This window comes from Narcine bancroftii, chromosome 6 (genome assembly GCF_036971445.1).
Source record: "Narcine bancroftii isolate sNarBan1 chromosome 6, sNarBan1.hap1, whole genome shotgun sequence".
NCBI lineage: Eukaryota > Metazoa > Chordata > Chondrichthyes > Torpediniformes > Narcinidae > Narcine > Narcine bancroftii.
In genome coordinates, this window is record NC_091474.1 from 27,909,942 (window position 1) to 27,930,252 (window position 20,311).

The following is a 20,311-nucleotide window of genomic DNA, read 5'->3' on the forward strand; positions in this document are numbered from 1 at the left end:
TCACTCCTGTCATCTTGTTTTTCACATAAGTGAAGAATGCTTTGGGTTTTCCTTAACCCTACTTGCCAAGGCCATTCTCATGTCTCCTTTTTGCTTTCCTCAGCCATGCAAGGATAGATGCAATGATGACGTGCCTGAGAACATTAAGGCAGCATCTAAGGAGGGGGGAAAAAACTTAAAGAGTCTTAGACTTGCAGCATTGCCAGAACCTGGCGAATGTTTCCAGGTTTTTATTTCAGGATTTTCAGAATTTTGATTTCAGTAGTATTTCCTGGGTGCCTGAAACCTTGGGCCACAACCTCATGGTATTGGGATAACAAGAAATCTCTTCAACCAGCTCCAACTTTAAAAACACGGAAACGCTGAAGGAACTCAGCAGGTCCTGCAGCGTCCATTGGTGATCCTCAATATACTTTAAAAGCCAAGGCTCGAGGAGTCACGCGATGGAGTAGTGGCCGGTCGAGGAACTCCAGCCCTCTCCGGAAAAGTTAAAAAAAAAACACAGAAAACACAAAGGCACAAACATAAAAATTAAAATAAAGTGAAAGTAAAGGTGGGAAGAAAATGGCAGCGAAGAAAGAAAAGTCGAAAGCAACGGGAAGAAGAAAGAACGTCGGAAGAAGAAGGTGAAGGCCTTACCTGTCCGAGGAAGCCCGCCGCGGAGAGAGAAGCCCACTCCCTAAGGTCAGTTGAAGTCCAGAGCTCGGGACTACAAAGATGGCTCGCGGAGCCAAGCAAAAGTGCGTAACAGCGCATGCGCGAAGAGTCGCACATGTGCGATGCGCATGACAAAAAAAACTGACAGGAGGGGGACCAGCTGAGGAGTCGATCTCCATAGCTAAGAATGACAGCTACAACACAACAACAGGAAGAGAACATAGAAAACAACGAGAACAAGAAAGAATAGAGTAAAAAGAAAACAAGGCAATGACAGATGACCAACCCAGTGGAAGAAGAAGAAGAAGAACATAGAGAAATGGAAGAAGAAGGGAAAGGCAAGACAATGGATATATATTTTTTAAAGAATATATGGAATCAGTAAAAGAATGGCAATTACAAGAATTTAGTAAAATAAAAAGAAGAATTAAAAGTACAGAAGAAAAAATGAATAGATTAGAGATGGTCATGTCGGATATAGGAAAAAGAGTGGACAACGTAAAAGAACGAGAAGCAGCCGTAGAAATGGAAGTAGAGGACTTAAAAAAGAAATTAGAAGAATCTAATAAAAAAATTAAAGAGACACAAGAGCTGTTAGCTCAGAAGATAGATATAATGGAAAATTATAATAGAAGAAATAATATAAAGATGGTAGGCCTTAAGGAAGATGAAGAAGGCAAGAATATGAGAGAATTTATAAAAGATTGGATCCCCAGGGTCCTAGGAAGACCAGAATTACAGGAAGAAATGGAAATAGAAAGGGCTCATAGAACATTAGCCCCGAAACCACAGCCACAATAAAAACCAAGATCCATTTTAGTAAAATTCTTAAGATATACAACAAGAGAAAATATATTGGAGAAAGCAATGAAGAAAATAAGAGAAGACAAAAAGCCACTGGAATACAAAGGTCAAAAAAATTTTTTCTATCCAGACATAAGTTTTGAACTCCTGAAGAAGAGAAAGGAGTTTAATACAGCAAAAGCGATCCTATGGAAAAAAGGATATAAATTTATGCTAAAGTACCCAGCGGTACTTAAAATAGTTATTCCAGGGCAGCAAAACAGACTATTCTCGGATCCGGAGGAAGCACGAAAATTTACAGAATAACTACAAAATGGACAGAGACATGAAGACATGTAATGAGAGTAAAAATGACCACGAACTATATGTATGTGTGTATATGGGTATATATATGTGTGTATGTATATATGTGTGTACATGAGTGTATCCGTATTTAAGGGAAAATATTTAGAGTATAGATAAGAATTAATAAGGGAAAGAAAGGGAAGAGAGGAAGTAAGGAGGGAATTAAGAGAGTGACCTTTGTTATATATGAAAATTAAAATCTTTTCTTGGGGGGCTGGGTGGGGAGGAGTTACGGTCACAGCGAAATCAGTTGATGCTTGTGAGTGAATTCGCAAATCCAAATGGAGAGGGGAGATGTGGTTGCCCGACAAAGGACAAAGGGCAACTCAGGAAGGGGAGGGGATAGTGGGGTTAAAGAAATTTTAGATAGGAGAATAAGGGAAATGTTTGATGTTTTAGAAATGTTGTCTTATAAAGTGTTCAAAACAAGAAAGCAGAAATGGATAAGAAGGAAAGGTGATGATGAGGAAACGCAAAGGAAAGATAAACAAAGTATGAAATGGCTACGTTGAACTATATGACTTTAAATATTAACGGAATACATAACCAAATCAAAAGGAAGAAACTGCTAAATTAACTGAAAAAAGAAAAAATTGATATAGCATTCGTGCAAGAAACACATTAAACTGAAATGGAGCACAAGAAATTAAAGAGAGATTGGATAGGACATGTAACAGCAGCGTCATATAACTCAAAAGCTAGAGGAGTAGCTATATTAATCAGTAAAAATGTACCAATTAAAATAGAAGAGAAAATAATAGATTCAGCAGGGAGATATGTAATAATAAAATGTCAGATATATTCGGAGTTTTGGAATTTACTCAATGTATATTCACCTAACGAAGAAGATCAAAAATTTATGCAAGATATTTTTTTGAAGATAGCAGACACGCAAGGGAACATACTAATAAGAGGGGATTTCAACCTTAATTTCGATTCAAACATGAATAAAACTGGGAAAAAAATTAACAGAAAGAACAAAGTAACCAAATTTATAATTAAATCGATGCAAGAAATGCAACTTTTGGATATATGGAGGGAACAACACCCAAAGGAAAAGGAATATTCATATTATTTGGGTAGACATAAAACATACTCAAGAATAGACCTATTCCTGTTATCAGCTCATATGCAAGACAGAGTAAGAAAAACAGAATATAAAGCTAGAATATTATCGTACCACTCATCCCTGATATTGACAATAGAGTTAGAGGACATCCCTCCAAGAATGTATAGATGGAGATTAAACTCCATGCTACTTAAAAGGCAGGATTTTATGGAATTCATTGAAAGACAAATTAAAATGTACTTTGAAATAAATATGGAATCAGTGAAAGATAAGTTTATACTATGGGATGCAATGAAAGCGTTCATCAGAGGGCAAATAATAAGTTATGTAACCAAGATGAAGAAGGACTACAATCAGGAAACAGCAGTTGGAAAGGGAAATAGCAAATATAGAAAAAGAATTAGCAATGAAGGAAGACACAACTAAAAGAAGAGAATTGGCAGATAAAAAAATAAAATATGAAACACTACAAACATATAAGGTGAAGAAGAACATAATGAAGACAAAACAGAAATATTATGAACTAGGAGAAAAAACACACAAAATTCTAGCGTGGCAGCTTAAGACAGAACAAACTAAGAGAATGGTATTGGCATCAAGGAAAAAAGACAAACAAATCACATATAATCCAACGGAGATTAATGAAAATTTCAGAGAATTCTACAAACAATTATACCAAACTGAAAACGAAGGGAAAGAAGACAAAATAGATGAATTTTTAACTAAAATTGAACTACCAAAATTGCAAATAGAGGAACAAAATTAATTAACAGAACCATTTGAAATAGTAGAAATACAAGAGATAATAAAAAAAACTACCAAATAATAAAACACCAGGAGAGGATGAATTCCCAATAGAATTCTATAAAACATTTAAAGATTTATTAATTCCTCCCCTCCTGGAAGTAATCAACCAGATTGATAAAACACAATGCTTACCAGATTCATGCAAAACAGCAATAATTACAGTAATACCAAAGACAGGGAAAGATCCACTCGCACCAGCGTCATATAGACCAATATCTTTACTTAACACAGATTATAAGATAATAGCTAAACTATTAGCAAACAGATTAGCCGACTATGTACCAAAAATAGTAAATCTAGACCAAATTGGATTTATTAAAAAAAGACGAACAACAGACAATATTTGTAAATTTATTAACTTTATTCATGCAGTAGAAGGAAATAAAACTCCAACTAGTGGTTGCTTTAGACACAGAGAAGGCCTTTGACAGAGTAGAATGGAATTATTTATTCAAAGTACTACAAAAATTCAGCTTACCAGAGAAATATATTAATTGGATTAAAGCATTATATAAGGGGCCATTGGCAATTGTGACAGTAAATGGATATATATCAAAACAATTTAACTTAAGCAGATCAACAAGGCAGGGATGCCCACTATCGCCCTTATTGTTCGCGTTAGCCATAGAACCACTGGCAGAACTGATAAGAACAGAAAATAAAATAAAAGGGATAAAAATAAAAGACAAGGAACATAAAATTAGTTTATTTGCAGATGACGTTATAATATACTTAGCAGAACCAGAAATATCAATAAAAGAATTACATAAGAAAATGAAGGAATATGGAGAAGTGTCGGGATACAAGATTAACGCAAATAAAAGTGAAGCAATGCCAATGAATAATGCGGATTTCTCAAAATTTAAGAAAGAATCACCATTCAGATGGCAAATGCAAGCAATACGATACCTAGGTATACAAATAAATAAAAACCTCGGCCATCTATATAAACTCAATTATTATTCACTAATGAAAAATTTACAGGACGACTTAGAGCATTGGAAAGACTTACCACTAACACTAATAGGAAGGATAAACTGTATTAAAATGAACATTTTCCCAAGGATACAATACCTATTTCAGGCATTGCCAATACACTTGACGGAGAAATTCTTCAAGGAGCTAAAGAAAATATTAAGGAAATTTTTATGGAAAGGGGGGAAACTGAGGATAGCACTAGATAAATTAACAGAATGGTATAAACAAGGAGGCTTACAACTGCCAAACTTTAAAAATTATTGTAGAGCCACACAATTAAGATACCTATCAGATTTTTATCAAACAAGGGAAGAGCCAGATTGGACTAGATTGGAACTAGATAAAATAGGGGAGAAGATACCTGAACATATATTATATAAATGGGATGAGAAATTGGTACAATGTAGGAATTCTCCAGTATTACATCATCTGCTCAATATTTGGAAGGAGATTCATGTAGAAAGGAATAAAACAAATTACCAATTACCAAAACTAATACTGACGCAAAATCAGCTAATCCCTTTTACAATAGATAACCTTTCCTTTAGAGAATGGGAGAAAAAAGGGATCAAAAGAATAGAAAATTGATTTTCAGGAAATAAATTATTATCCTTTGAACAAATGAAGGATAAATATAATATAACTCACGATACAGTTTTGGCATACTCCAACTGAAATCCTACTTGAAGGACAAATTGGGAAGCAGTCTGAGGTTACCAGAGGGAAGTAATTTTGAATATGTGATTACAGACACAATGATAATCAAAAAATTTATAACAAATATGTATATTAAACTGCAAGAAAAGGAGAATGAGGAAACAAATGGTAAAACTAAACAAAAATGTGAACAAGATTTAAACAAAGATAAAGAAGGAAACACAGGAGAAGTTATGCTCTGGAACTATGAGAAATACAATAAACACGAGGTTATATATGATACAATATAACTGATACACAGGCTATACATTACACTTCAAAAGTTAAATAAATGGGACCCAACAGTATCTGACAGATGTTTTCGCTGTAAAAAGGAAATGGGAACAACAATTCATGCAATCTGGACATGTGAGAAAGTGAAAACATTTTGGGAAGATCTAAACCAGATATTAAATAAAATTACAGAAAGCAATATACCAAAAAACCCATAGATCTTCTAAGTAACATAAAAAACAAAGAATTTGGACTTGATTTGGATGGTGCACAAAAAGATTTGTTAGGATAGCCCTAGCCGTAGCAAAAAAATGTATTTTGTTAGCCTGGAAATTAGAAGATAACTTGAGAATACAACAATGGTATATAGAAATGAATAAATGTATTCCATTAGAAAAAATAACATATAATTTAAGAAATAATATTACAATATTTGAACAAATATGGGAGCCATACATGAAACACAATAGAGAAAACCTACCGGGGACATCTACCACCTAAAATGACAGAAGGAGAAGGAAATGAAAAGAATTGACTCAGTGGAATTTCTTGTTTATTTTTATTGAATGACAACATTGTTTGACGGGTTTAATGTATTTTAGATTCTGAACTTTAAATGAATGGGAGGGGAGGTAGGGAGGGTGGGATGGGAAGAGGGGGGGAGAAAACGACACTGTATATATTTGAAAAGAAAAATGTATGTATCTCTATCAATGTGGTTTATAGTGTGAAAAATAAAAAATAAAATAAAAAAACCCAGCTCCAACTTTCATTCAATCCATTTCTGACTCATCCCTTCTCTGGGCTCCGTTGCTATCTTGGGAGATACATTTGCAACCAATATCTGAGTTAGGTAAAGTGTAGGATATTGGGTTACAGAGTATGATGGGCATAGACAGAGTAAATGCACTACCCCACTGAAGGTAGTTGAGATTTTCTTTAAAAACTGGAGAACACGAGTTAAGGGTGAAAGAGGAGAAATTTAGGGAGAATGTGAGGGAGAATTTCTTCATTCAGAGAGTGGTAGGAATGTGGAACAAGCTGCCAGATGAAGTGGTGAATGTGGGCTCAATTTTGACATACAAGAAAAAATTGGGCAGGTACAGGCTCTGAGTTATCGTACCTGTTCATCTGAGACCCCATTCTATTCTCCCCATTTCTTCTGCTCCTTTGTATCTGTCCTGATGATGATGTTAACCCCACCCAGCCTTCAAAGTTCCCTGGATTTTCCTTAGTTCTGAGATCTCCTGTGACAGCATCCCGTTGACCATGCCTATCCACATCCTGCGCCTGCTCCCAGCCCAAAGAAGGAGAATTCCTGTTATATTTTTCATTTTCCACTCTCCAGTTTCCACAGCTAACAGACCATCTGACTTCATTTCTGCTTCTTTCAGAACAGACTCTAATGTGTAAAAAGATAATCACTTGATTTACAAAATTGCCTTATCACAGACCTTGCACTAGTTTAACCACTTTTCCCTCCAGAACCATAGAACATTACAGCACATAAACAGTACCTTTAGCTAGTCCATGTTGAACTATTATTTTGTCTTGTCCCACTGACCTGCATCCAGACCATATCCCTCCATACTCCTCCTGATAATGTACCTGCCCAATTTTTTCTTGTATGTCAAAATTGAGCCCACATTCACCACTTCATCTGGCAGCTTGTTCCACATTCCTACCACTCTCTGAATGAAGAAATTCTCCCTCACATTCTCCCTAAATTTCTCCTCTTTCACCCTTAACTCGTGTTCTCCAGTTTTTAAAGAAAATCTCAACTACCCTCAGTGGGGGGTAGTGCATTTACTCTGTCTATGCCCATCATACTCTGTAACCCAATATCCTACACTTTACCTCCTGTCATTGAGTGTGGGTTGACTTGCTTGGATAGCACAGGAAACAGTCTTTCATTGTTTACTATCATCACATCTATTGAGATAAAATGTAAATTTTCATGAGTTTCCACTACAGGAAACCTCTTTCCTCCCAGTTCAGCATTCCACGGACCCTACATTATCCTGCCAGAGGCCCTGACATTTACATTAACATCCTATAAATCAATAGGACACATATTGTCTGCCCCTTTCTCCCTCCTCTTTTTCAGATTTATTATCAGAGTATATTCATGACATTACCACCCTGAGATTTTTTTTCCTGCAGGTGAGGCAGAATATCTACCTCTTATTGGGCAAAAAAACTGAACAATATACACATGCAAACAAATAATGATGTGTAACAAACTGACTATGCAATACAGAGAGGAAAAATATATTTTTAAAAGTAAAATATTCTGGTATCCAGGAACTCAGACATTCCACTCTGGTGAAGCAGTGATTCACTTCCACTTATTTCAATCTACAGCATTTGGTGTTGACTATGTGGTTGCCTTTACTCTGCAGATTGGGTGACCACCTTTTGCAGAAGAATCTTGTATGAAATTGTTCCATAGAATGCTGAATCCACAAATCTTAATATACCCAGTCAGAAGATGAGGTGATGTTCCTTACACTTACAGTATAGAAGGTAAAGGTATAGAAGGGAAATCAGATTGGTAGGCACCCAAAAGCTTGGTTTACTCTTAGGGGCAGAATAAAGGTATTTCTCCTTATTGAAATGAATCTACTCATGAATATTAAGCCTGGTCTAATCAGGCTGAGGTTCTATGGGCAAAAATCCCACCATTAACTCTCTGGGAGGTTCAACATCAAAGGACAGGTCAGGATTCAGGTGATCAATCTGGTCCCCTCCAGGGGTATGACAAATGAGCATGAAACAATCTGGATGGAATGCTTAGGATTTGCACTCCAGGATTAACCACACATCCAGATAGAAATTTCCCCAACATTATAGTGCACACTTGACAGAACAGGACAAATCCATTCCATTCTCAATCATCAACCAAGTGATGGAAAGTGTTATCAAGGGTTTCTTAATCACCAATACACGCTGCTCACATGAAGATTTCTCCAAGACCACTGATAGGGTCTGGGTCCAAACATGGTCCAAAGTGGAACTCCAGAGGTGAGAGTGACTGCCCTTGATATCAAAGCAGTATTTGACAAGAGGAACTCTCAAAGAACTCTTATAAAACTGGCCAATGGGAATTAAGGGAAATGCCTCTGGCAGGAGTCAGACTTCACGAAAAGGAAGATGAATGTGGTTGTTGAAGGTCCATCCTCTCAGTTCCAGGATGCAACTGTTCCACAGGACTCTCCTAACTACATGCACCTGTTTCATCGATGAACTTCTTTGATCCATAAGATCAAAAGTGGGGATTTTCTTTGATGCTTGGCATCCCTTCCAGAAACAAGCGAAGCTAAGCATGTAATCTGCAAGAATTGGTGAACATTCGGACATGAATAATTACATCTGTGCCCCACAAGTGACAGATAAAGGTTGTCCACAATACAAATCTTATAATTAACAATAGAGGTTGATAGCTGGATGCTCAGGGAATTGAGCGATTGATGCAGGGAAAGTGAGCTTGAAGGTTAATTGTGAACTTGTTGAATGACCTTTTCTTGATCCCATTTCTTGTGACCATTACACTAGACAACAATTTTTTTTTTACAAAAGGTTTGGTTCCTGAAAAAACTTGAGGGTTGTGATAGACAACTTCAAACTGAACCCAAAGATAATTTCAGATTTGCTGTATCACATAGGAAGTAGGAGAAACATTAAACTAACTTTTATTGAATTTAGCATGTCTAATGGCATAATGATGCTGACACATCACCTTAGTTCAACTGACCTTAAAATGTTTTGCTGCTAATTTTTGTTTGTACTCAGCAACTGATGCCTCTCTCGTGTCAGTGTCCAACAATTGTCGGCCAGCATTGATGGATTCCAGTGATCCTGATACTGCTTTTCCATGGTCACAATGTCCTGGGGAAACCTTTCACCATGTTCGTCATTGACTGCACCAAGATCAGCAGGGAGGAAGTCCAAGTGCAAATGCAGAAAATAAATTTTCAATGACATGTTGTGCTTCTTGGTTTTATATGCTTAAGGTGTGTTAAAAATATAACAGTCAATCACAAAAATCTTATATCTTAAAAAAGTTTGTGATAGAAAAATTTTAAGGTGATTTTTGTGATCAGCAGCCCAACATTCTATAAAATACACCCAAATATTCAGGAAACAAAATCTTGGTTGTCCAGTGTTATCAACGCCTTTTCAATCCTGTCCAGAGTGTTGTTGGCCAGAATACTAACTGGGCCAAGACAGATAAATGTTGCAGCAGGTCAGGGACAGAGGATCTTATGGCAAAAAAGAATCACCATCTGATACACAGAAAACCTTCCACATCAGCAAGACAGGAACATGAGGGAACCCTTTGCAGTCACCTGGATGAGTTCAGCACCAACATTATCTAGGAGAAAGTAGTCTGCCCATCCAACACACTAACCTGCCATTCTGATCTCCTCCAGCACATTGTAATCACTCTCACAAAATGCACCATGGTGGATTTTGGACACTCCAACAGCATCTCCCAAACCCCTGACCTCTATCAGGCAGAAAAAAAACAAAGGCAGCAGGAGCTTGGTGCTTAGGAATGCCCCCACATGCAGGTTCCCCTCCAAGTCATGTACCTTCTTGGCTTGGAAATGCGGTAAAATCTTCGGTATTTGGCACCTATGGGGATTGGTAGATGCCAGAGAAGTCAATTTTCCAGTTGTTTGATTGTTGTGTGGATTGGCAAAATAACCATTGGGGGCACCAATTTTAAACTTTTGTAGTTTTTACCTATTTATTTTCCGCAATTTTTTTGCTGGTTGCTTGAATTCTGGATACTGGGAATTTTTCTAGACGCTGTTGCTCATTCAATACTATTGGGTCTAAATGTTGGAACTCCCCCCACAGTTCTCAAGGGATGGGCAATGAATGCTAGCCATGGCCAGAAATGCCTCAATCTCATGTATAAGATAAAGCTGACCCCTCTTAGGATGAATGCATTCATGATTCCATTTTGCTGCAAACCTCACTGCTTCCTGTTCATGCATCTGGGCCAGCTTCTCCCACAGATGGTAATGGTCATATCTTGTGGTCTTCGGCAGCCTGGTCCAATGTAAGGGAGGGCTGCTGTGTATTTGTGCTGCAGTGCAGTGATTTGATATTGCATCTCCCTTCTTTGTCCTCATTGGATATGCTGTATTAATTCGAGTCAGTCAACAGTCACGACCACAGAAGCACAAAATGTTGGCATCAACGAGAAGCCAAGATACAAATACCGGGAAAGAACTTTTGTATTTGTGTTCATTCATGGGGATGTGAGGGGTTTCATTAAATGATCATCTCTAGTTTTCCTTGCTACAAAAGCAGCTGTCCTTCTGTTCCACTACAGTTCATCTAAAAGTCTGATAACAGCAGGAAAAAAAACTTCTTTAATGGGGAGGTTTGTGTTTTCAATCTCATGCATCTTCTGCTTGATATCAAGTACCTACACTGTATTGACTGTTGTTCTCTTTGCCTCAGTGGCTGAATTCTACAGACCACCCTCACCTCCATGCTCAGATAGCAGTGGATTCTCGCTCTCTTGCTACCACAGCTTGGGGTCTCACTCGCCATGGCCTGCCGTAGACCTTCCCTATACTCCTTCCTCCACCAAATTCATGTGTTTACCTGCCAATTCTATGCTCACCTGGTGTCCATCAAGGCTCCCTGGAAACAGCCTCCTCGGCAACCTTCGACACAGGTTTCAGTCCCAACCGCTTGTGTGTTGCAGCCACTGATGCCTCCATTGATGTAGGTACTTAACCTGGTTCCATTGTCCACACCGACTCCCTCGCCAGGTCCCATCCCTTCCTCAGCCCCCTCAAGGCTGAAACCTGGATCTCACTGTCTCATCTCCCTAACCACCACTCCTTACCCTTCCCTAACCCCTCACACCTTTCCCACTCCCCCATCTATACCTTTGAGCTCCCCCTTTCTTCCTACCCCCGACCTCTGATCATCTCATCTCCACCCAACTCCTTTCTGACCCTCTCAACCCACCTCTGACCTCCCCTCCTCCATCTGAATTCCACAACCAACCCCTCACCCATCTCCACCAAACACCCTCCACCCTACTGACCTGCTTGGTCTTTACTATCCCCTCCAACCTTTCTCTCTTGGAGGGAATGCTCTGCTCTCACCTTTGTCCTGCTTTATCCACACAATGAACACCGTAACACCAAACCCATCGTCTCAGTACCCACTTCTTCCACCATGATTCTCCACTACCCTCCACCCCCCAATGAAGACCCCTTCTCCTGCCTTAAGTTGTTTTCTACCTCTTGTTCTTATCCTGGCCAGCTGCCTGCTCTGGATCTTCATATTTCCAATTGCCACCAATTTATCAACTGTTTCAACTTCATGACTCTTCTCACATTCTAATCTCGCCCTCCCTCAGAATGCTCTGCCTTTCACTCTCCCTGAAATACTCCCAAACGCACTATCAAACGCGCAGACAAGGGCGATGTTGTTGTGGTCTCGTGTACAGACCTCTACCCTGCTGAAGCCAGATGACAGCTGTCAAGACACCTCCTCTTATTTACTCTTTCAACAGGACCCCATCAAAGAACATCAAACCACCATCTCTGACCTCATCACTTCCAGTCATCTCCCTCCCACAGCCTCTAACCTTATTGCTTTCCAGCCCCACACTATCTCTAATCCAGGATCCACAGACCCAATTGTCCTAGGAGAACCCATTATTTTTGCGTATTCCTGCACCACCAAATCTTATCTGAACTCCATTTTCTCACCCCACCTCAGTCCTGTCCCTCCCCACCTACAACTGCGATACCTCACATGCCCTCCATCATTTTAACACCCTCCAATTCCTCTGGCTGGCAGAACTCACCTGCTATTGCAACTTCTTTGTCTTATCCCACTTTTTCCACTGCATTTCCTCCTCCTTGATGAAGAGCTCAGGCCCAAAACATTGGTTGTATATCTTTGCTTCATATATCTTAGCCCCCCCCTCTGCCCCTGGACACAAGGATGGGATTCCCTTGTCCTCACCTACCACCCCACCAGCTTTTGCATCCAACACATTCTCCTTCACCATTTCCATCACCTACATGATTCTCATCACCAGGCCAATATTCCCTCTTCTCCCCTCTCTGCCTTCTGCAGGGTCCATTCCCTCCAGGACCTCCTCATCCCTTTAGTACCTACCCAGGAGGTGCTCTACCTGCTCACACACACACCTCCTCCCTCATCACGATTCAAGACCCCAGACTGTCCTTCCAAGTGCAGCAACACTTCTCTTGTGAATCTGCAGGGGTCACCTACTGCATCTGTTACTCCCATTGTGGACTCCCTCTACATTGCAGAGACTGTACACAGACTAGCAAATGGTTTCATGGAGCACCTTCACTCTTTCTGCTACAACAACAGGACCTTGCAGTGGCCAACCATTTCAATTTCATGCCCCACTCTCATGCCATCACGACTGCCCGTGACTTTCTGTATTGTCAAACTGAGGCCACCCACAAATTGGAGGCTGATTGGCCACTCTGCAACAAGATGGCATTAACATCGACTTCTCTGGTTTCCATTAATACTCCCGTGCCACTCCCTTTCCTCCAGCTCTTCTCAGCTTTTTACTCCTCTGCCTGTGAGCCTGTGCTTCTCCACCAACCATTTTATTCAGGCACATGCCTGCATTTTGCTCATACCTTGATGAAAGGCTTAGGCCCAAAACATTAGCTGTATATCTTTGCTTCATAAAGAATGCTGTATGACCTGCTGAGTTTCTCCAGGATTTTTATGCATTGATCAACAATCATAGCATCTGCAGACTTTCTTGTTTAACTCCTGTAATATATTGGTAGCATTCCCAAAAATGTGGCTGGAGTTGATGGAGGGGTTGGTTGTGTCACAGCTTGAGCTGCATACACCATCCTCTGCAGTTTCTTGTGTCTTTGGTTGGAGCAGTTCCCATCCCATTCTATGATGTATGAAGACAGGATATTTTTCATGTAATCAGTTTTATATAAGCACCAAGTGGTCAAATCTCTAGCACAGTAAACTTCACAAGACACAAGAACAGTAATAGACCATTTAGCCCATTGAGTCTGCCCCACCATTCAATCATGAGCTGATCCACTTTCCCTCTGTGCCCCACTGCCTGGCCTTCTCCCCATAACCTTTGATGTCCTGGTTAATCAAGAATCTATCAATCTCTGGCTTAAATACACTCAAAGACAGAACATCCACTTGCCAAAAAAAAGGCCAGATGTTTAAAATAGCAGGCAATAGCTTTCCTACAGCAGTAAATCTCTCAGACTTTTCAGTGGTCTTTTCAAACACTTTTGTTAATGGTTAGGATTGGATTTCCAAAATGAGCTCCCATAAGACAGACTTCTTAATGACCTATAAAATTACACTCAGATTCAAAATTCAATTTTATAATTTTAAATAAAAACATAATGCTGCAGGAACTCAGCAGGTCAAACAGCAAAGATAAAAATACATAACCAATGTTTTGGATTTGAGCTCTTCATCAAGGTATGGACAAACATGCATGGAAACAGGGTCTTCGGCCCAACTTGCCCACAGTGTCCCACCCACGCTAATTAAACATTTAAAGATTATCGTTGATCAAAATAGTTATGGCCTAAATGATAATCAATATCACGGCTGCATTTAAACCATTGATCTTCAAACCTTTTCTTTCCACTCACATACCAACTTAAGCAATCCCTTAGTAACCACGGATCATTCATGGCAAAGGATTACTTAAGGTGTTAGGGATTACTTAAGGTGGTTTGTCAGTGGGAAAAAAAGTTGAGAACCACTGGTCTAGACCCATCCTATCCAAAGTGGGTGGGAAGGGACTGGGTGCCCTCACCTGCTCCGAAAAATCTAATGTAAGTAAATTAATTCAACACCACAAGAGTAAAAACAGACCACGTCATTCTTTAAATTGTGATTTGTATTTTATTATATACTGTACATTTCACTTTTAAGCCCCGTACGTAAATCAAGGCCGGCCAAGTCCGCCTTTACATCCAGTGATAAAGTCTGTTGGCTTCATTAACACGTAAAAAGATGCAAGTAGTGTGTGCCCTTAGGCCAGGTTTCTGAACTGGTGGAGCCGGGCGCTAATCCAAATCTGAAGATAGTAAAAATTAGCAAAAAAAAACCCATCGCGTATTGACGATAAACAGTCCTCATTTTCCAATGATAGAAATTTTAAGATTCCAAGGTTTTTATTTGGAGGGGAAAGGAAAGACACGCAGGATAGGATAAGAGCCTCCGATTTACTAGTGTGGACAGCTGAAATCGACTTTTCATGGAAGTTTACAAACCAAATCTCAAACATGACCTACACCCCTTTCACTAACTTCCAGTTTTTTTTAAACCTGAGCTTTCCTTATAGGAGCAGACGTTTCAAAACACACACAAAAAAAACAGATTTCCTGAATTTAATGATCGGTCGGAACATCTCCGGAAAGTTGTCCTCGAGGTGAAGGGTGGGTGGGAAGGGACTGGGTGCCCTCACCTTCTCTAACCCACGGCTGAAGTCACATCAGCAACCATCACAAAAACACCATTGACTAATTGAGTCAGACTCGGCGCCCTTCACCCCTCCCCTGCATTGCCCTCATTAAACTCAAAGGAGGAAAAGACCCCAAGATGCATCGAGGTTCCCAGTGGAATTAGTTCTGCAGCTCACCGCATAACCCTTCCCCTTCAAGCCAGAGGTAGCGGCGTCACGGCCGCAGGTGTCCCTCCGGGAGACTGGAACCCACACATCTACACCGTAGGTGGAGGGACGGGTGGGGGGGGGGGGGAGGGGATAAGCGCCTCCATAATGTTAAAACATTTCAGCGGCTGCTTTGGAACTAAACTCATCTGTATCCAAAAGAGCCTGCGTATGTTCACTAAGAATATCAGAATAGTTCACAAAAAAAATGACTGGATCAGCCTGAGGCCTTTAAAATCTACAACCATTGTCTGATAAAAGTGTAAAAAGGTGCGAAAATCTGGTTGGATCCGGTGCAGAGACTGTTTCGGTGACAAACCGGTCCTCTGGAACCCAGGTTGTCTTCATCCGCTCCAAGCCCGGGTGTTCAGTCCAAGGCCGTCCTCGCTGCCAAGTTACAACCTCAGTCACTCAGTCTCTACCATGGCTTGCGAGGGCAGATCCTGAAATACTCGCTACTCCTCACGATTCGGGTTTGGCATTGGGAGGTCCGGTTTCAGACGTTGCTCTTTTGCTGTCCTCCGCCTCGGCTTTGCCCTCTCTCTCCCTGCTTCTGACTTCCTTTCCTCTGTCGTGCTCTCGCTCCCTGCCCCGCTCCCGGTCTCTGCTCCTCTCCCGGTCTCTGCTCCTCTCCCTGCCTTTATCTCGCTCTCTCCTCCGGTAGCGGTCCCGTTCTCTCTCGTGCTCTCGGTCCCGGTTCTTGCTCCTGTCCCGATCCCGGTTCCTGTCCCATTCTCGATCTCGGTTCCACGACCGGTCTCTCTCCCGGTCCCAGGGCCGCCCATAATCTCGCTCTCTCCGTCTGTTATCCGGCCCTCTGCGGAAGCGATCCGCCGGGTAGCGGTTGTCTGCTCGGTCCGATCCGAACCGGTCGTGGGGCCCAACGTCTTGCCTATCGCGCGGCCTCCCTGGGTGAGCCCTGGACCTTTCTCGGTCCCGGGAATCGGGTTGCATCCCTCCTGTTCTCTGCGCCTCGGGCTCCGAGAATTGACCTGGCGCGTTGCCAGGGGCCGGTCCATGCTGGGACGGTGAATGGTTCCCGAATCCCGGGGTGGCTTGGGCCTGGAAGCGGTACATGGGCGCGGGTCCTCCTCGGGGGAAGTGCTTCGGATGTTGGAACGAGGGTCGGTTGAAGTCTCGATCGAAAGGTTGGTTGTGGTTGGGATGGTGGAAGTTGGGGAAGGAACTCATCCCCTGCTGCATGTTGGAGGGATGGAAGTTGTCCTGCGGGTTCCCAAGGGGAGGCGAGGGGAAGCAGCGGTCGCCGGCATACGGGGCTCCCATGAGGGGAGGCAGCGTGGGAGTGGGGAGGAGACCCTTGGACACGGGCTGTGCCCCCTGAGCCTGCTCCATGGCGGGCAGAGGCTGGGGTGCGGACACCGCCGGCTCCGGCGTTGCTTCCACTGAGACCAGCGGCTGCACCGAGTTACCAGAGGAGGCTCGGACATCTCGTTCAGCCTGGGGAAGACCGGCTCCTTCGATGGGTGCCGCTTCCTGCAGCCTGGGACTGGAGGACGGGGCGATGTGGGGCTGCTCGGCAGCACTTTCTGCCGTGGCCTGGGTCCGCATGCCGGACGGTTGAGCAGGGGCTGCTCTCCTCACGGCCGCCTGCCGAGGGTCCCGGCGCTGATCAATTACTTGCGATGGCCCTGAGGGGGCGGCGGGATCTGCGCCAGAGCCCTGGCTTGTGGCTGCATCCGTTACCTCGAACACCTCGGGCTTGTAGGAGGGTTTGGGCGGCGGAGACATCAGTGCATCCGAGACGGAGAAACAAGCCATGGAAACGCCGACCGCCGCCCTCTGCTGCCTCAACGCCTCTTCCTGCTCTTCCACCTGCCGGGTGTGCTCTTCAATCTGCTTGTTCAGGGTGTCCAGCATCTTCTGTTGCTCCTGGAGGGACGAGGTAGGAGCCATGGGAGGCAAGTAGAGCTCAGTGGCTGGGCCGTTGTTCTTGGAGTCCAGTGATGGAGCGGAAGGGGCGCTCATTGGCACCATAGCTTCCTCCAAGATAGTCTCGTCGGCTGGGTCGTAGGCATCCTCCAGGTCGTAGACCTTCTCGGCCTCCGGTTTATACTCTTCCTCCGGGTCGTACGGCCGGTTATCGTCGTCCTCCACCTCGGGCCCCGCCTTGTCCTCCACTTCGGGTCCCGCCTTGTCCTCCCGCAGTTGCCCGAACTGCTGCACAATGGGATCGAGGAGTGGGATGGAGGAGGCGCCCGTCTCCGGCTCAGGCGTGGAGCCCGCAGAGTCGGCCGTGTCTTTGGCTTTTTCAAAAGGCTTCTTTCCGCCAAAGAGAGTCTTCAGGATGTGCTGGAGAGGGGTACCGGCGCTGCCGGCCGCAGCAGTGGCGTTGGCGCCGGCCGACGGTTGCACTGAGGCGGCGGCGCTGCCGCTGCCCGTGGCTGGGGCCAATTCCCCCCGGGGCTCGGCCGGCGGGGAAACCGGGGGAGGGGTGGAAGTGACCGGCTCACCGAACGAAGTATGTACTTTGGGAGTCTTGCTATCTCTGATCACCGGCACGGTGTAACGTTGCACCTCCATCTCCTCTTGGACGGTGAGCCGACTTCGCTTCTCTTCCGACGCCGCAGGCTCTCCTTTCTCGGGCTCCGTCACACTTGCGGGCTCGGGATCCTGCTGGCGCCGCTTGCCCTTCTGCCGGATGACGAGTCCCAGGATGAGATTGGGTCGGTTCTTTTCCATGCCTGCAGGAGACAAAAAGAAAGGCACGATCAACCGGGGACTTCTCGCCTACAAACCTATTGTCAGAGTACATACATCCCATACAACCCCGAGATTCTTTTTTCCCTGGGGACGAGGCAGAATTACCACTTATTGCTAGTGGGAAAAAAAATGTACACAGCATAGAAATATAAACAGATAAAGAAATGTAAACAACCTGTGCAAAAGAGAGAATTTTAAAAATGGTGCACTAGTAAAAGTCCTTAAATGAGGCTCTGGGTTGAGTTTGTTGTTGAGGAGTCTCAGGGTGGAGGGGTAACAGCTGTTCCTGAACCTGGTGCTGCGAACCTTGTGGCACCTGTACTCACTGCACCCTGATTTTACAAACCACAACGCGGTTTCAGTATTTGGAATAGGTTTTCGTTAATACGCGCAGAAACGGGAATGCAATACGGGGAGTAACTGCCACCAAGGCAGGACAAGAAAAAGAACAGGAGAATCGTCCCAGCACACCTCGCCAGCATTCCCTCAGCAGAGTGCACTCGAACCCGAACTATCAAATCATTCCGATTGAGCCAATCGCTCCAAATAAAGTTACCAAATTATAATGTCCAAACCAACAGTTCTTGGAAATTTTTTTTTACAGAGAAAGCATGAATGCGAGGTTAAGGTTTGCAGCCAATATTAAACACGACTTACAATTTATTCATCCATTCTATCAGTGTACAAACTGTCAGTTATCACAATAAGATCCAAAGCGCCCAAAGTCATCTTGGAAAAACATTCCGCCTTGCATCTTATGGACATCTATCCAAATGACGAAGAGTGGAGAACTTTACAAAATAACAGAGAGGATGGAGAAAGGAGGAGGGGAGCGAAAGGAGAAGGGTGCGAACGAATAAACGGAGGGGAGGGGAAGTGTGCACAGACTTAATATCCAATTTACAGTGGAACTCTGGATTGTTGCTCCCACCGAAATCCCCAGACATGCAGCAGAGATGATCTCAGCATCCAATGTAAAGTTTGGGATTGCTCCAACTCAAAGACTGACATCGGTCATCAACACCTAGAGAAACGATTTGAAGTTAACGGTCCCAAGCTGGTCTTCAACTCCAAAGTGTAACGATTTGGTACAAACTGATTGGAAGGTTTCAGTGTCGTTTTGGGCGAGTCTTCATATCGAAGTCACCATTCCTTCCCTTGTTCGATGGGTGGGCTGGAGTCTCCTATGGCGAAAGGGTAAGGGTTCCCCCGGCGGCGATTCTTATCCAAAGTCGACGGAATGTGGACTGGAATGATGAAAGAGAACCCCTGGATCTAAGTGTTTCTTAGCTCCAATAAAAATAAAACCGTCGAAGAAGAAATCAACTCACCATCCAGCAGTCAATTATGTGGAGGGCTGACCTCTCTTTAGGAGCTCTGTAAATAAGGTAGAATTCTTCATTGTTGGGCCTTTCCTCACCAAAACCATCCTGCTTTACAGCCAATGACGACGTTGTTAAAAAAAAAGTGCTGAGTGCATGGGCTCGGAGATGGCCGGTAGTGGCATTGCAGGAACCCAAGAGAAGGTCCAACATTGAACACACAGTAAGGAACAGTCAGCTTCTACATCCAGTGGTTCTCAACCTTTTTTCCTCACTCACACGCCACCTTAAGTAACCCCTTACTTAAGGAGTTAGCATTGGAGTACTTATGGTGGGATGTGAGTGGGAAAAAAAAGATGGAGTACCATTGGTACTCCACGTCACATTCACTGTGACGATTCAACCTCTTCCCACCAGAACTGCACTCCCACCCTCCGCATCATTTTGGAAGGTCAGTTGGTCGTGGTCTTGGGAGCAAGGAGTTGAGCAATCTGGCACACAGCGTGGATCAGGCCCTTCGGCCCATCTAGTTCATGACTATCAAGTTAGCATTATGTCTACATTTGGTTTGGTCAAACCTGCCCCAGCCTCTCTCCTAAAGGGAGAAACATTAAAATTATCGTGACACCTTCCTTCCCATCTCTATTCCCCCCCACCCCCCCCAATCTCCGCTCCTCCTCCCAATGGGTCAGAGAAAAGGTCGCGGGAGCGAGTGGACCCCGCCAGGCCTGGAAATGAGATAACTGACAGCGCATTTGGTGCCAATCACCTGGTAAGTTCAAGGTTGATTTCCAGGCGCGCATCAACGGAGCAGCAGCTGGCCTCAGCACCCCTGGTCGGGCACGGGGAGGGTAAGGCGACAATCTCCCACACCATTCTTCACCAGAGCCTTGCCACAAAGAGTCTGCCTGCGGCCGAGAAGATGATGCCGTCTCAGGTGAGCAGGTAACCAATAAACGATGGGTGGAAAACTAGACA

At 43.3% G+C, this 20,311-nt stretch overlaps 1 protein-coding gene across 11 annotated transcripts in view; it reads right to left on the reverse strand.

Moving 5' to 3' along the window:
* Window positions 1-14,498: 14,498 nt before the first annotated feature.
* The window catches only part of LOC138735878 (death-inducer obliterator 1-like), a 144,722-nt gene continuing 138,909 nt past the window's right edge, over window positions 14,499-20,311 (reverse strand). For all 11 annotated transcript variants that reach the window (XM_069884428.1, XM_069884430.1, XM_069884426.1 and 8 more), the window contains one exon: window positions 14,499-17,992. In XM_069884428.1, coding sequence (XP_069740529.1) covers window positions 15,753-17,992 — 2,240 coding nt within the window. In that variant the 3' untranslated portion in view covers window positions 14,499-15,752. The remainder of the gene's footprint in view (window positions 17,993-20,311) is intronic.